The sequence below is a fragment of the Prinia subflava genome, chromosome 2 (assembly GCF_021018805.1).
Source record: "Prinia subflava isolate CZ2003 ecotype Zambia chromosome 2, Cam_Psub_1.2, whole genome shotgun sequence".
NCBI classification, from domain to species: domain Eukaryota; kingdom Metazoa; phylum Chordata; class Aves; order Passeriformes; family Cisticolidae; genus Prinia; species Prinia subflava.
The window spans coordinates 98,246,974-98,265,362 of record NC_086248.1 but is presented as its reverse complement, the minus strand read 5'-3'; the positions used below and the strand labels follow the sequence as shown (position 1 = coordinate 98,265,362).

General features: G+C 38.3%; 1 protein-coding gene across 5 annotated transcripts in view; it reads left to right on the top strand.

The window, feature by feature from the left end:
- LCLAT1 (lysocardiolipin acyltransferase 1) overlaps nucleotides 1-18,389 on the top strand; it is a 112,062-nt gene that overhangs the window by 52,848 nt on the left and 40,825 nt on the right. For all 5 annotated transcript variants that reach the window (XM_063391168.1, XM_063391164.1, XM_063391165.1 and 2 more), the window contains one exon: nucleotides 8,437-8,553. In XM_063391168.1, coding sequence (XP_063247238.1) covers nucleotides 8,437-8,553 — 117 coding nt within the window. The remainder of the gene's footprint in view (nucleotides 1-8,436; nucleotides 8,554-18,389) is intronic.

The window sequence follows — 18,389 nt, the reverse complement described above, 5'->3', positions numbered from 1 at the left end:
TATGGAAAGAGTTTAAGAAAGTCCAAGGCAGGAGCAAGACTTGGTTCACACAGGTAGTAGAAATGATAGTAAACAATCAAAGGATGTACTGATTCATGTGAGAGGCACAAAGGTAGTTCCACTGGGAGACTTTGCCAGTCTTCCTGAAATAACTTGCGTTGCAAAGCAACTGATGATTGACACTGCTGTTTATTGGTCAGTACTGTACATACACTGCATTAGCAAAAGCAGGTGTCAAGACCCTGAATAACTGTGGCAAAATCATTTCATACCTATGAAGGAGTGATTGAAAAGGACTGATGATTCTATTTGATTTTTTGCCTAATGTTTTAAGAGGGCAACATGGAGATATTTGTTCCTTAGGCCATGTCAGCACTGTAAGCAGTCTGTATCTGCCTCTGTAAGGGAAATATCTCTGTAAAACAAATGCTGAGGTTGTCATAGGAGTAAATGTAATGAGTTTGACACTGTAGTGTTAATTTTTAATCAAATATCTGCCTTAATACAGGTATCTTATGGCATCATTAGGAAGCTCTTAATCAGTATTGAAGACAACTCAAGGGCCTATAAAAGAAAATATTGTATGAATATTCTGTGGTGGTTCATGCCTCCAGCATGATGCCTGATTTGATAAGCATTTTCTTTAAATAGAAAATCAATTGCAATTAAGCCTCTAACTTTTAGCTTGTTTGAAAGATTTTTACTATGCTTTCCATTGCAAATATTCTCAAATCATATTTTATTGCAAAGCCACGTCAGTAAGTACTAGACATAGTATAAATATAACTAGCATATGGTGCTGTTTTTTCTATTTTTTGTTCTGTATTCCAGATATCCTAAAAATGGGTATGCATGTAGTATTCAGATGCTATCCCATTGTAGGGAATTGTCATCACTTGATCAGCCTTCCTTAAAGGAGATAAATGCATTGAACATTCTTGGGACTGCTTCATGTGATACCTCTTGTTAAATTGGTTATCTTTTATCTGAAGATAGGAAGAAGTGTGGAATTTTCTTCACTAAGAGTGGTGAGGCACTGGAGCAGGATACCCAGAGAAGCTGTGGCTGCCCCATCCCTGGAAGTGTTCAAGGCCAGGCTGGATGGGGCTCCGAACAACCTGGTCTAGTGGGAAGTGTCCCTGCCCATGGCAAGGAGTTGGAACGAGATGATCTTTAAAGTCCCTTCCAACCCCAACCATTTTATGATTCTATGAAATTTTCTCACTTCGAGTTTTTTTTTTCCTTTGAATTCATGAGGGGCTGTCTCCTCCTAGCTCTAAATTATGAGGTACAATCTTTATCTTCCTCATAGAGTCAGGAAACACCTCCTTAGAGCACTCACACTCTCTGAACAAGTGTTTCCATCTCAAGATGTCTGAAAGAATTGGATTGTTTGGAATTTATTCCATAAATTATGTATGCTTTCTAATGTCTAGAGGAATCTAATCTAATATTCCTGAGAGACAACAGATTTTTAAAGAATTGAGGAAGCTTTTTACTGCAGCTTTAAAATTATTTGGCTGAGGACTGAGACAGCCCCAGTGTCTGGCTGTTTGTGCTGCAGAGTTCAAAAGACGGTGGTGAGGATGCTCCCACCTGAATGTGAAACTGCTGAAGGAAACACAGGGTTTTCTCTGTGCTGTAGTTACTGATATAAACGACTTAGGGTAAACTTGGGTATATGCTGTTGATACCATCCACTGAGAAACTCACGAGCACAAGTTTCTTTATTTAATAATAAAAAAATCTAATTGAATTTTTGAACACAGGTTGTTGACAGATTGTTTCTTTTCCTTTGGTAAAATAATTGTTGTTCTGATTTCCCTTCTTTATACCTGTGTAACATGCTCTCTTTAACCTCCCAGTGCCCAGTGGAGATGCACTGATGTGCTGTTCTGCTGAGGCCACCACAGGTGGGTGTGAGCGGCCCAGGAGGAAGCAGAGTGCTAGGAAGGAAGGAGTGATGGGTAGGGAAGACAATGGGGCACTGCTGTGCTGGCTTCTGACATGCTAAACTGTCCTGTGTTTATCACTCTGAAATTGCCATCAAGTGTTCAGTGCCACTTGGACATTACATTTGTGCATAAAAGGATGAATGGAGATGGACAGAACCCTGGGATGTTTTCTCTGGAAGTAAATAGCTCTCCCTCCTTGATTGTCTTCACAGGAAATATTGCTTAATATAAATACTTTAAATATTTTAAAATACTGTAGGAGGCGGGAAAAAATCTCTTGACTAGCTAATCCTGGCCAGGCAGTAAATTTATGCCATATCAGAATGCTACAACATAATATATGTACCATTTTGAAGAAATTATTTTCAGAAAACTGTTGCATTATTGACATATTAGGACGTATTGCAACCCCACGTTCCATCCTTTAGAATAAGAAATAAACTGTGGTTTTTTCTGAACAGTTGCTCAGAATTCTAGGGAACATTTTGCAAAAATAGAGGCAGTGACTCTTGTTTTCTGACCAAATGGCAAAACTGCTAATTACTTCTGAAAACAGAATTCCTCTGGTGCTTAAAATGAAGAGTAACATTCTACATCACTGAATAGCAGAATTGCTGCGCAGCTCTGTGCTGCTGTCATTTTTTAATCCTCTTAGTGGCCCTGTGACAATGATAGAGCTATTCCTCTCTGTAATATTTTCAGGTATTTGAGAATGATATTTCAAAGAAATGTAAAATAAGACGATTTATTTATGGACTACTGTCTGACTTTAAGGTGGTGAAGTACTTTGCTGTGGAAGATGCTACATAAATAAATTTTAAAAACAGTAATGTCATGAACCCTGAACGTTGTATTTGCAGGCTGGATTGTATAGGGGCTGAGGTAATAATTATATAATTGTATACTTATTTCTGATAGGTTGGCCATCTTTTCACTCTGGAGTACTTGAAGTTTAAAGCTCAAAGGTATTTTATTGTAATTGCTTAAAAAGAAGCCCTCAGCAGGTAAACATGTAGCCAGACTTTCTGAAGCCCTGAAGAAAACAAAGCAGCCACGAGTCTCATGCTGCTGGAAAGCTGGAACACAACCCACCACATTGCCTGTTCTTTTGTTTCTCTTGGTGTTCCTTACAAGATTGTTTGTAGTAATTCTTCAGAAAGCAAAGACAGAAAAAATATTGCTGTGTTGCCCTGTGCCTGGTAAAGCCTCATTTGCTCTGGATTTGTGTGTGCATCCCTGTACGTGCTCCTTCTTCCATGTGTCCCTTCCGTGTGACGTTCCCTCCACACAGCTCTTGCCGCTGCCTGGGCAAGAGGTGCCCTTGCTGTGGCTGCCCCTGGCCCGTGCCTGCGTCCCCCGAGGGACTCTGCATGCTGTGCTGAGAGCCCTGGCACACAGACAGCCATGGACCCTGCCCTGGATTCTCCCTTATTCACCTCTTCACTCTCAGAAGCTTCCCTTTACCCGGTTTTTTCTAAAGCTTCTGCTGGGCTGGATTATCTTTGAATCTCTTGTCCCTGATAAACTTTGCTTGCAGGGGACAACAGCTTCAAAAGTTAAGGAGAACAAACAGGTGAACAGTGTGTGATTGCACAGAGCTTTTTTCCTTGAGGAACAACTAGAAGTCAAGTAGGAAAGCTTGCTGGAGTTCAGATTTTGGCAGGAATGATGTGATGTGGATGACAGAAGGTAACAATGAACTACAGTTAGATTCTTAACTTTGCTAGTAAATGTGATATGATTTGGAAGTACCAAAAAAATACTGATCAGAAGCACTGGTAGGGGTTGCTCTAACATGGAATACGTTGAAAGTAGCACAAGTAAGAAAAATTGCTTCATTTTTTCTCAAAATATTAACTGTGAGCCAATAAAGCTTTATCATTTCTGTGCAAACCTCTAATAGATAAATGAGGATTTTATTTATTTATTTAATATGAAGACTTTTGGAGTATTTGTTTATTCTTTCACTGTCTAGCACTAATATCGTTTGAGAGTACTTGAAGTCATAGAAGAACATGCATGTTTTTATCAGCGTGCTTTTATCACAAGTGAAATTAAAGGAAAAGGAAGTACTTAATATCAAATTTCAGCTCACAAACTAAAAATATTATTTTACTAAAAAAATCAAATTCATTCATTTTATGCATAGCTTTTCAGGAGCAAAAGCAATTTAACTTCTTTAAAAGCTGTAACTCAAAAATCAAGAAAATGGATTAACATTATTTCTTCTTTCAGCTAATTCAAATGAAATTTTAAAGTGCGATGCTTCTAGAAAGTGCTGACTTTGAGTTTTTCCAGTAATTTTAGAGTGAGACAAATGGGATTTGGAGAAAAATGGAAAACATGTAATCAAATAATTTACCAGAGGTGGCACAGGAGCACAAACAAATTAAAACATTTTGGCCAGAATCCTTAAATTCTTGTAATTTTGTGTAGTTTGATAGTTGCTCTACAGAAGTGTCTAAAGACTCAAATCAACTGGATGGTTGTACCTGTCATCAACCAAAGAACATGCTCTGAGAGGCTGCATGCATTAGCTGAAGGTAATGAGGGAGGAGAGGCGAGTTGGGGTGAGACCTGAGGAAACAGAGCATGAAGCAGCTCTTGAAATGTCCCACATCTCCCTCAATTGATAAACTGGCAGCTTTCCATAAAAATAACTTTTTCTTCTTATTCTTTTTTAACAGCAAATAGAACCAGTGAATTAAAATACTCCTAAATAGGAATGATGAGCAAAAACTTGGGGAGTAAATTTACTTTCATCTAAATACAGTGTAAGAAAGAAAATAGTTGTTCCTAGAAAGCAACAATTGCTGAATTTTTCAGAGGGTTTGGTGATAGGGGACTTTACCTGTAGTCAAACAAATTGTGTGAGTGGCCTTTTGAGACTGAGGCAAACTGAGTGCATTTCCAGACCTTGTTTGCAGAGCTGTTTGATGCTATTGGTGTTGGTAGCTTGGAAGAAAAGAACACGTTTCCTCTTTTTAAGGAAGTTTTTAGGCATCTTTCACGTTTTTTTGTTATTCCACCTAAGACTGTTATAAACTTGCCTGTAGAACAGTAAGACATCTGTGCAAGTTTTGCAGTACTGACAGTGTAGCCTGGTCTATTGATTAGGGATTTTAAAGAGGTATTTGTTGTGTGAATTCCCTCAAGTTGCAGAGGATATAAAAATGGGTTTCTAATTTCCTGGATCAGTTTTCTGACCTCTAGGTTTCACAGAATGGGGAGCATTGCGTGTTCTGCCTTTAGTTGGCTCTGGTTCTGAGCCACAGAATTTGCTGTGAATTTCCCCCCAGAAGTTTGGGCACTGGTGTCTGGCACAAGGATCCCAAACAGCAGTGGGCACCAAGGTCCTTACATTGAATGAGGTGGCAGTCAGAGCATTAATCATAAGTAATAGAACAGTAAGAAACTGTTTTTTTTCCAATGCCAAGCCTACAGGAGGGGGAGGAAGGGCATCATTCCTACATCTTTAGTAGAGTGGAGAATTATATAACCCTTACTTTCAGTATATCATCAAAGCACATTGACCTTCCTGACTTGCTATAATAAATAATGTTTAATGCACAAAGACCTGTGGCTTTATAGTTGTTAGGAAGGGGAGAGGGAGATGTATTTTTCCAGATGACAATGATCATTGTATTAGCTGGGAGCATTATTCTAGTTGTAAAATCCCATTACACTAGGGTCATGCAAAAGGGGAGGGGAACAGTCTCTGTTATATAAAACTTACAGTCCAGAGGCAAGACAGGCATACAAATGTCAGGAAATAGCTGAACAGTGTTGGCCAGTGTGCCGATGTCCAGCTGTTTACACATTTCAGAAAGGCAGTGTAGTAAAGGGAAATTTGGAAGATGTTTTGCAGATGTTTACAGTGAGTTCTTTCCAAGTACTAAGAGGAAGTTTGAAGATGATTACTTCAAGGTGATGGGTACTCCAGGTCCCAGATTTTTCTTGCAGCATCAGTTTGGTTTTACTCAGAGAACATAAATGCCCTTTCACTCCTTGGTTATCCTTGGTGCAAGGAGGAGTGTTTGCAAACACCAAGGAGTTCTTTTTCATGTTCTTTCTGAAGTTAAGTGCTAGTAAGCAGACACACAGAGATAGTTTTTCTGAGTGCTCATTAACTGTGTGCAGTTTGAGATGCTTAAAACCTAGAATTTTTTTTCAGACTGCTTAACATTATGCATATTTATATGGTACTTCTGTCTCAAACCTCTGATTTGATTTGCAGATTGTAAATTTTCTGAAGTGAAACTCAAACTTGGATATGCAGAAAATGAAGAAAATGGTACTTCTGTCCTTCGGAAACAATATATTACCTTAAGAACTTTTGTGATGAATTAATTTAAAATGTTTCACTTGAATCATCCTAGAATCTGGAAAGGAACTCTTGATTTGGGTATTTTTTATAGGAACACACTTGATCTTCAGTGTAATTTCTTAGAAAGTAGTTTTAGTACTTGAGCTAATACTGGTGCACCTAAGAGGTAAAACCTGGTTTTTTTGGAGGAGGAGCATTTAATAATTACCAGATTACCGTTGCCTCTTCAGTTATTCCAAATCTGGCTCGTGGCTCACTTTGCAAGTTCTGCCATTGCAGTGGGAGTCTGCAAGGCAAGTCCCCCTTTGCTGATTCAGAATAGTCATTTGCAGTATTGAATGGAGTAATAGTTGAGCAGACAAAAACAGATATTCTGACCATGTGGTTAAAGACATAATGTATATGTCCAAGGGAAGACAAATTAAGTTACATAGCCAAGTGTAATTTTAGTATTTCACACATTCTGTAATTTTAGCAATGCTTTTTGAAGTTGTAATGTTTTTCAAGTATTTGTACATTTGGGCAGTTTGGCAAGAATTAAATCTTTGGATCCTCTTTGCTGAATCACTTGCTTGGCTACTGTGCAACAGCTTTCCTTTCCAACAAATCACATGGTCAGGAAATCTGTGCTGGGAATCTTAAGGCTTGCATGTATGAAAAGCAGCACTCTTAGGCATGGAAATAGTGGGTCACAGGGAAACAAATACTTAGTGTGGTGATGTGTTATAGCATTTATTAATTGGTAGAAAAACCTTTAGGATGGGCACCAGCATTTTTGATAAATGAAAGGTCATATAATTTAGGGGAAAAACAAAGATGGGGGAATGTTGCATTACAGCAAAAAGGAAATCTCTCACTGCTGTTGATTTGTTCACTTGTGCAATTGTGCCTTTACAGGAAAAAATTATGAGGATTGTAAAAGTAAGGATTTATCTCTACATATCACTTCTGTTAAATGATTAAACAGCGACATATTTTCCATTACTTTATCTCCCATCTCTGTTAAGCTTAACTGTGGACCCTTAAAAAAGATTTTTTTTTCTCCTTAAAAAAAAAACATAGATTGCTTGAGCAGTGATTTTTTTTCTATACATCTGTTGCTGGGATTTTGTCTTTTGAGCATCTGTAAAACTTCATGAATATGAGTTATTAAAGAAGTTATTTTTCAAATTGATTTTTGCCATGTTGCCAAGGGAACACTGCATATGTCCACTGGCTTTTGGCCCCTGGGGAGGCACAGCAGGATGCACAGTAAAGAACTGAGGGTAGCCAGCAAAGTCCATTTGACTATTGACTGAGGCTGCTTAGAAAAGCCTCATGCACATCACAGGAGAACAAACTGCCTCCTCTCCACCTATCTCCAGAAGTGTTTTGCTTTGGTGTCCATGTCTTCCTTGCTTAGTGGCCTCTCTTAGCAACAGCCCTGGAAAGTCTTTGGTTTTCTCACGAGAGGTCTTTGATTACCAGAGGTTAGAAACACGTTTGTCATGGAGTTTAGCCACGGTGCTTTCCAGCTGTCTTGCGTGTACTCTGTACAGTGACAGGCATGTGTTGTGACACTCAGGTGCTTGGTCAAAAAGTCAGAATGGGGTAGGTATGTGCAGCCCAGGTTGATGAATAAAATGTGACAAGTTCAGAATGAAGATGTAAAATGCCATTTTAAGGTATTAGATCAACTGCTTTCCTCTTTTTAATGTTTTCTTTCTGAAATAAGTTTAATGTTGTTAAACACCGACTTCAAGGTATTTTTGTTCATAATATCAAATCTACATTAGTGTGTTGTGCCTTTCGAGTTGAAAAAAACCCCAAATCACAATCGAGCCAATTAACGTATTTTACTGTAGGATGGGTATTGAAGTGTACAGAGAACTATTAACAGACTATTAATTTATAAATTTCAGATGGCATTTGATAAGTATGAAAGATTTGCTGACGACTTGCTAAAATTAAATGAGAGGGTAAAAAGGCTTTTCTTGCAATCCACATGGCTCTTCCTCATACCATGGTATGGCCAACTGAAAGCACACTTGTGTCTGCCTCCACATCCGTACTGTGTGAGCTGCTGTTGTACCGTTCCTGTCGTGTAATCATTCCATTTCATCCATGGTCTGCTTGCATAGTAACACAGAGTGGTGCTTCTCCTTCTCTCCCCAGCCAATACCAAAGCCCGCAGTAATGAATTTGCTGAGAAGAACGGACTGAAAAAATACGAGTACGTCTTGCACCCGCGAACAACCGGCTTCACCTTTGTGGTTGAGCGCCTAAGGGAAGGTAATCCTGCTGTCCTTGTTTTTCCTTTAGAATGATTGTAACATGGAGAGAGTTGAGAGAGTTCATAACAGACACTGATATCATCAGGAGGTATGCAGTGAATGAAAGCAACTTTTATGTTGTTTTGTTTTAAATATTTTAGCTTGTCTAGCGGTCTTACCTCAGAAAACTAATGGAAAAAATCCCCAGGAAGTTCAGCCTGTACCGTCCTCAACCCCAAGTGGGTGGTTGACACTGAACACACAGACATGTATGTCACTGCCCTCTCTGAAAAGGCTTCTGGGTTTAAGTCTGAGCGCTGAGTAAACTAATTGTTATGTTAAATGGACAAGAGGAATGCACAGCAGCATGGAAATGCAGCAAGTCAGCTGCCCAGTGCTGCCAGATGTTTTGGGTGACAGTGACTCAGAGGAGTGTGAAATACCACTTTTGCTGCTTGGCGGGGTGGTGGGCAAGAGAATGTGTGACACCTGCTTTTTATCCAGAAGTGGCTTTCCATCCCAGTATTAATCTAGGGGTCAGGATTGAGTCCCTTTTATCAGGAGTACAGAGTATGAAGATGTGATTGTTAGATTGAGAAGTCTGGGAGTTGGGAATGGGCGTTTTGATGAGGTTTGAGGCCATCAGGATGTAACCTTTAAATGTTACAGATGTGGCAGGGGTTCAGGTGCAGATGACTGAATACTTGCAGCATATATGGTTGAAGAAAATAAACATGTACAATAGATATGAAGTGACTGTTTTATAGACTGGTTCTTCAGGGAAAAGCAATTCTAGATCTTTAACACATGTTGGTTATTTTGACTGCCAAAAGAAGAAGTTTGAGATTATTAAAAAGAACAGAGGCCTGCTGGTAGGATTTTTGCTAGCTGGAATCTTTGCTTGGCTTTTCAAAGCAGACCTGGCTTGCATTTTACCTGCTTTCTCCTAAGCAGATACCCTAAAATCACTGCAAGCGCTTCAGAATTTTGTCCAGCTGGACAATCCTATGTGCCTATTTGACCCTATTAGTGTTGCACATTCAGAGCTGGACACCTTAGATTTTCATCTCTCTTGAATGTTTCTTGTTCAATTTGCTGTAGTAAAAAAATTTGCCACATGCACAATTTCAAAAGCCTGCTTTACTTAAAACTTCACAGCATTAAGTTAACCTAGTGCATAACAGTATTTCAAACCTGGAATATATTTTTGGCTAAAGAAATGTTTTCCACTCGAAATATTAATAACTTAAAAAAATGTCTGTATTTGCTGCAGGAACAAGCTTTGTGGTTTACAGTAATTTTCTAATTTTATAAAATGCTTTTCTCTTCCATTGCTCTATGAGCAATCTTTGCAAATTAGGCTGTTAGGTTATAAAAAGGAAAATATTTGAGGCTGATTAACTGATTTTATGCAGTAGAAATCTGGGGAAAAAACAATAACAGTACAGCCTTTGAAGTGGTTTTATATCTCCTTTTTATTTAAGGCAGGCAAATACTGTGTGAAATATTAATGTCCCTTTTGTGTTGAATTTACTAGATATTGCGTACTTTGATAGGCATCATAAGCTATATATATTATAACTGTATGCTATTATGTAGTAAATTATGTGTGAGAAGGTAGTTCAAGTAGCATTTTAGAGTACTTGGTTATTACTTGTTAATTTAAGAATTGGTTTTCAACTGCTTCCAAGTGTGCAAAATGAGGACCATTTGTGTTGAAAAGTTTGGGTTTTTTTAATATATGTACACAACCCAACTGAAGTGCTGGATTTTGAAATACTTCAGTATATTATAGAGATGTGCAAAATTGTATCTATATTTTCATCTGCACAACATAGATATCAACGTTGATATTCAGATGCAGATGGCCCAGTTAGTACCTGGTATTATTGTGCAGCTCTGGTTTGAGTTATAACTTAAACAGATAGAATAGCCTTTTTTACAATCCTAATTTCTGATACTAGCAGTAATAAATAAAACCCAGTACTGTCAAGGGATATAGTGTTAACCTGAGTCCCTATTTCTGAACTGTCTGAATACTACAATCATAGTAATAATCATAAAAACAGATTTATTTTCTTTTTTTACTCCTCATAACTGCAGACACAAAGCAGGGTGTGTGAGACTTAAACATGCAGGAGGGAGTGGTGGAGATTTTAACATCATGTTTACATCTTTGAAAGTATTTTTGTGCATAGATGACAACCTTATTACCCTGTGGCTCTCCTGTTAATACATTTTGGCTCGTGGCTGTTTTCCATTCCTGAGGCTCAAGAGTCTTTTCTTCAGGCCTGAGTACATTATTTTGCTCCAAAATAGGTTGATGAGAAGAGGGTAAAAATGTCATTAGAAGTTTAACTGCTTTTCAAACGTTGAAGAAACTTATTTAATTTGTCAAGAAGCCTAATTAATATGCATCTCAAGCTGTAGCATGAAAGAATTACCTGTTATTATATAAAAATAACTATTAGTGACCCTTCTGAATAGGAAGTGATGAATCAGGTGGAAATAACCTTCAATAAAATTTTGCCTCTATCTTCACAAAGGAGTTTATTCCTGGAGGAATCACTGTCTGCACCCTGCCAGCACAGATCGAGCAGTTATCTGTTTTTTGCTTTCCATAGGTGGAAAAAAGCATCAAACTCTTCTGGCTGGTTTCTCCCTCTTATATGGTCATTATCTCAACTATTTGGTCTCTTTGCCCCATAGATGCTGCTGTGATGGTTTCTAAGTCACTGCTGGGATTGTGGGAGCTAAGTAAAAAAGATCTATATGACGTCCACCAAAAAGCAATTAAAGTTGTTTAGGTAACACATCTCCTTGGCTTTTGAGTCATACCTTTTCTTTGCCCATTCTGGTTCTTCTAAGTGGTAGATCTTCCCCCCTAAGCTGATTCTTCTAAACAGAAACCCACGGAGAGGCTGACTGGTTTTTCCTTTCATTATGCTCTGGTGCCAAAACAGTGAAAATATTATTTTATTCTTAAATGATCACATTATTGTTTTCTTATTCAGAGAAACCAAAAAATCACCCAAGAGTAAACACAGACTATGAATATGCTTTAGATATATAATTAATAATATATATACTCAGGAGAATATGGACTGCAGCTGTTGCTGGTTTTCAAGCAAGAGATACCTGGTTGGTTGACTATTGATGGAAAACTGAGGGAAATAAAATAGGTGATTTGATTCTTTCTAATTCTGTTCACTTGATCAAGTGAATAATTTGTCTTGTCTGAGCTGTAAGGATTCATGGTTTTAATTGTCATCTGCTAAAAAAATGCTAGAGAATTTTGCTGTATTTCTTTGGGGAACAAAGGTGAGCAAGAAAGAGTAAGAAAATGTGAGTGAGCAACAGAAAGTGAAGTTCAGGCTCCAGAATGAGGATTAGTCATTACTTTTTTTAATTCATCCCTCTCTTTAACCATATCCTAAAATCATATTTAATCCTTTTTTTTTAAGCCTGAAATTTAGAGTAGGTGTTACGTATGGAGTAATTTTTGGCAGAACTTGGGTTAAGGTAGCTCATGTCCTTTTACAAAATGTGGGACTTTGAAAAGGGATGAAATGTGAAGGAATTTAAATAAGACTTCTATAAAATCATGCCTTTAGCAACGTTAATTGAAACCATTTGTGGTCTATATAATGTTCTTGAAAATCTAGTTTGTGATATCTTTCTATAAGAGGTCAGAAGGTTACTCAGAAATGACGTATGGGTTTTCAGACCTGTTAGTATTTTATAAAGTTTTTTTCTGAAGTGCCAAATGACATTGAAAGTTCAGCTGACTTGAATGCTCAGTTTCAAAGAGATGGAAAATAATTCTGGTTTGATTCGATTCAATATTGTCTGGATTCATTGAATTATATATATTATCTTGGCATAATATCTGTAATTGTAGCCAAATAGTCTGTCAAGAGAAAATAGCTGTTTACGAATGTTTTCTTAAAATTGCTTCATGGCTTTTAAGCATTTTCTCAGGACTAAATAAACAGTAAGTGTTAAGACACAGCTAATGCTTTAAAGCATCATTAGAAGATTATTCATGCTTTTGTAGACAATCATTTCTGCCAACATTAAATTTAAACTGACCTCTTTTTGACACTTCCTCTGCAGCCATCAACAGTCTTTACTAACTGGATACATTGGACTAGATGTTCCCATTATGGAGTTTATATTTTACTGGTTGTACAGTATAATGGCTAGTCAGAATTAGTTGTCTTATTATATTATATAGCATTTCAGCTTTGAATTTATTTCTTGTTCATAATTAGCCAACTGAAAAAATATTACAGATAACATCTGCCAACTGCAGCATCCCAAAATAAACAAAGATACAAATTTAACATGCTTGCCTTCATTGCACATCCTTACTGATGGAAAGAAACTGTGATTCTCATCCTTTTTCCATGATTGGTTCAGAATTGCTAGTTTTGCCCTAAAATTAATGTTTATACACACACAGTTGAAACTAGTCTGTATCTACTAATATTCATACCTGGGTTTTACCGTTGTTTCAGTAATTACATGCAGATACATGTAATACATGCCTGATTCATTTCTAGGGCAGGAAGGTTTTCTTTAGGTGTTCAGTCCTGGTTATCTCTATATAAAACTATGTAAATGTTTTAATCCTGGGATGCTTAGTGACTATTATGTAGATTCAGTAGTAGTGTAGGTTCAGATTTTCTGGGAGGTGGTGTATCCAGACATGCATATGTAGGTACTGAACTCTTCATGGCATTTATTTGGGCCCTGGTGCAATTTGCTTACACGGCACTTTTGAGCTAATAATGTAGTGAGAAGGTTTGTGATTTTCAGATCAGTGTAGAAGGCAGTCAATAGGAGAAGGTGGTTAACAGTACCTGAAAACTGACACATGGTTGCCACAACCATGTGGGCATGGGTTTGCTTGTAAACAAACCCATGGGCAGGGTGGCTCCCCTTTGCTGAGGTGTGGAGTAGCCAGGGTTAGGCAGCAAGTCTTTGTGAGCAGTGCTCGGACATCCGTGCTGTGCACCAGGAATATTTATTAATTAAACCCTTCAGCTTGAAGTAGCCAGAGTGGGTGAGCTCCTAAAGCTTTCTTCTTACTCTGACTTTAAAAGAGAAGCAGGAGGTTGCTTGTATGAGCTGATGAAATGTCAATGAGAAATGCTACAGCGAGACATCCAAGTGTTGATGACACTTATGTCCAAAGCACCTACAGCTTACAAAACAGGTGCCAGTCCTTCTTTCAGACATAAATGAAAGTAATACCAATTTCTAAGTGTGTTACGTTTTTTAAAGCGAAAATTGATGCAAGTGTGAAAATCAGGTCTATTCATTGATTGAAATGTTTAGGCTACGGTAAATGGGGTGTATGAATGAATAATGTACATATTAAATAAACGGCTTTTTATTTTGATTACATTGTTTCTTTCTTCTTTCTATATATATTGGGTGAGACATGTGGGTCTCAATCACAGAAGTGTCTGCTGAACTACCTGCAGAGGTTTTATATGCTCAAACAGAACTATAGCAGGACTGCAGCAGTTTCCAGGTTTGTGCATAATTTGTCTTGTGTGTAACAAAGGTACAGGACATAGAAAGGCCCCACATCAAATGACAGAAAAGGTTAGAATTGTTGTTTCAACAAAATTTAGCCTCCCTCTTTGTGACTGAACAGATTTCTGACTCCTAGAATTATATGCTGGGCCACTGCCAAAATTTCTGTGGGTTTTGGCAAGGCCAGAGCTTGCACACTGACCAGCACTGCCTTCTCTCAGAGCAGCTCTTGCCTGTTTGTGCTGGTTGCTCGGTTGTGTAAATTAAAACCAGTCTGTTTTTGAAACAGAAAAACATAAGTGTCCACATCAGCCTTAGCTTTGGGTCCTCAATCAACTAATTTCACCCGTATGTCCATCAGATTTGCAGAGATTAAACAGCAGCTCTAAACTGTCATTCCTTAATGCAAGGAAATTTTTTCTTCACCATTTCTTTTTCCTCCGTGCATGTGTTTCTCACAGTCATGTTACTAAGTAGACCGATACTCTGAAATTACTGAGCTATTGTGAAAGAGCTTTGAGCAAGTTTTTAGCTGAAAATGCAGTATTAGAGCTTCACTGACTGCTGTAATTGATCTTCTACTTTTATGAGAATTGGATCCTGTGCATTAAATAGCATAGCCTTTGATACTGAAATATCAGTATGTAAACTGAAGCTTGTATGCTTTTTATGCCTTTTGTGTGTCAGTAAAAAATTCATAACATTAGTTATATAAAAAAGAAAAAGCAGAGGCCTTGTTCAAAAGCACGCATTTATCACTGGGCATGTCTGTGAAATTCAGCAAAGCAGAAAATCGGATGCAGGCTGTTGTGCTTTATTGCAAACGCTGACAGTTGTCTCTACTCTGGAACATGGGAAAGGGCAGCTCAACTTTTTCCAGAATCATGTTAACCGCTGATGATTACCATGTCTTGCAGACATCTGCGTGTGTTGGCTGTGATGTACTTCTCAGAATGAGCACCAGCTTTCTGTTAGATATTTTCTGGCCTTTGGTACACGTCGAAGTTTCTGTTTCTCTTCTTTCATGTCTTATTGGAGCAACATTCTACACTGCTCTCCCCACCTCTGTGGAAAGCAGTCCATTGTTTCAGTCCTCCTGGGAAGGATTTGCTTTTTTCTAACCACTCTTTTCTGTCAGCCCCCATCCTTTCCTCTTTCTGCCCCCCACTGCTATTGAGAAGCAAGCACAGCCTTTCACTGGAGGGTTTATGGTGTAAGAATCCCTGCCCACTTAATGTTTGCAGGGTGACATGTAGCTGTGTGTGTCACCACACATCTGTGATATTCATCGGAAATACTTCAGGTTTTACATTCTCGAGCCTATCAACGTCCACCTACTGCAGTAATTCCCTTGCAGTCTCTCACGTGTGAGTCATGGCTTGTGACAAGCAGATACACCATACAGTGGATCATTTTCCATTCACCTCCTCACAGGTTATTAATAGTTGCAGTGGTAACCATACTAAAAAGTTATCATCTGCCAGCAGTTACCCCACAGTGGTATTAGAGCTTTCCACTGTTTTCCCTTGAGTCAGAATACACAGTATCTGTGGTAACGATGTGGTAATGTTTGGCGAGTGTGGACTTTTTTAATTGCTTCAACTGGAGGCCTGGAATGATGTTAGCTCATCAGATTGCATATGTAAAAATGAAGCGTGGCCACAGATGAGTTCAGGAAAAATGATTTTTCAGGAAAAACTAGAATTATTTTCTTCAAAATTATGAAAATGTTTCTGCCCTTTGATTTTAATCTGATGTTTATCTCTTCTTGAATGTATTTTTAAGAAAGGTTTTTCTAGTAGTTAATGTGCTTTGACTAGGTGGTGGACCAGGAGTGTGAGTAGTAAGGTGTATCTGCTGGTCTAGACTGGGTCAGCATCTCTCTGGGTGTGTGTTTTGAAAGGTCACTCATCAATTTGAGTGTTTTAAATACTGAGCTTTATGGTTGTTTTTAAAGACTTGCTACAGACAATAGGTGAGCCTGAAGTGAAGTACAAGTTCATTAATTACTGGTCATTCTTGTCAGTCAATGATCCAAGAACTTGCAGGTGATGTTGGTTGGACTGGTAGCATATTTAGTTATTGCTGAAGTTAAAATTAATTCCTATAAACAGAGGAATAGTATTGGCATCAATTTGTTTCACATGCTATTACCAGATGCTTTACACAGCTTACCCTCAGTTCTGTTTATTAGTGAGGCAGATAATTGCTTCAAGCAGTCTTGAGTAGAGAGGGACCTAAACATACTTTTTCCATACTCTCTTTTTCTTTTTTTTTTTCTTTTAAACTACTTTAGTTTCCGTTAGGAGATGATGTTTCCTGATGGGTTTTATTAGAAAAATAGCAGCATCTACAGGCTGAATAGACTAATCCCAAATCAAGGCTCCTATTATACAGGAGATTCTCAGGCATATTTTTTGGATTCTCTACTCTTCCACTTTTTGCAGATGCTAGCTGTTTTTATTTCCAGCTGCATTAAGGTTGTTGCAAGTGTGTTTTGTGTATTCCTGATAACCACTTTTCTGTATGAGTAATTACTGGCAGGGGAGAAGGTCCATGGAGGATCATTTCAGTTACTGGAAATGTTGGAATCCTGAAACTGTTCAGATATAGCCTCCAAATCTGTAAGAAAGTAATAAAACTTTCAATCTCATGTACTTGCAAAATATGCTGCTTATGTATCATTAAACCTTAAGTAGTTTGTTTCTTTCATTCCTTTCTGCTGTTGCAGCTTCAGCTCTCCTTCCCTTTGCCCTCCTCCCAGTCCCCTGCCACTATTTTCAGGATATAAAAAATGAGCCCAGCATCAGACTTTTCCGAGCTGACTCAGAGCCCTGAGTTTAGCAATCGTTTGCAAGGCTGTGCTCCAGAGATGCTGTGAGCAGTGCCACAGCCATGAATCCTGGATGTTGCTATGGGACTGATACTGAAAAACGAAAAACATCAGAGGGCAGAGGAGCTTGGGAAAAATTGTAGTAGAGCATAAATGCTTTTTAAAATAGATTTTTATCAAAACATAAATATCAGCATAAAATCAACTCTACACCTCATTCATCACTTTGTATGTAATCTGAAATTTTCCTGTCTTTGGGACTGACTTTGTCAACCTTTTCCTGAACTGCAGGATACTGGAGGGCAGGAAATAAGGTCTTGGTTCTCTGTGCTCTTAGTTAACACTGGTGGGATATAGGAAGGGTTCCCCTTTACTGCCTGTGTGCCATGCCAGTAATTTGAAGTGCAACATGCATTAAGTGTTGTAATGAGGTATACTACAGTATAGGTTTTGAATATATTTTCCCATAAATAAAGTTATTTGTAGAACAGCAACCAGTTAACAGCTGGAGAACTCTTTTAATATACATTCAAGTCAGTAATCTCTCTATTTCATACCAATAAAAACAAATCATACCTTAAAATAAAGCATCTCTGAAATGCCTATCATCTATATTTAGACTTATGCAAAACTGTCATTTTGTTTGCATAATAGTCATTGTTGCCCTTGCAGTCTAACAATAAAAAATAAATGCTCTTGATGATTATAAAATAATTCCAGAAGCAGGGACCTGATCATCGGTGCTTCACTGGACTGCACTGCTCTGAAAGGAGCCAGCCTGACCTGATGTATTCTGGCATGGCAAACAGTAAGGACGTCTATTAGGAGAAAAGAGGAGCATGCACAATAAATAAAAAGAAGAGAGGCATTTTAAAAATACTTCAGAGACTTTGGAATTTCTGAGCAATGGCACGTTTGTGTTGCCTGGAAGTTGCTATGGGTACTGGTGTTTAAAAGCCAAACACAGAGGGCAGACCTTAGGGACATAAGTCCCATTTAAGATCCTATAAGAATTAGTGTTCTTTTAAAGTTGCTTGGATGCTTTTGAAAAATCATCCGTCAAAAGGATTCTCTGTCTAAGTGCTGTGCAGGTTCATCCTGTCAGCAGCACCATTGTGATTTAACCAATCGACTTCTGCCTTCACTTATCCGAAAAGCATTCCTACCAACAGACCTGAAAGCTCCTTGCCATCCTTTATCAGCCCTTTGCAAGCCTGCTCTTGTGGCTTGTAGCAGAGAATTAAATGAAACATGCTCAGCAGCTCTGTGGCTCGGTCTTGCCTCCCTGTTGCTCACACCCCGTCTGTGAGGCCTGCGTCTTTTTGAGGCAGGTGTTTTGTTTTGGTGTGTCTGAAACACCCATCTCACTGGTGTGTAAGCTGTGTTGAAGCAGGTAGCAGTTAAGCCACAGCTGCCTCAAACAGTGCACTCTGCATGCCCACAGCATTGCAAATATTTAATAAACCTGTTAATAA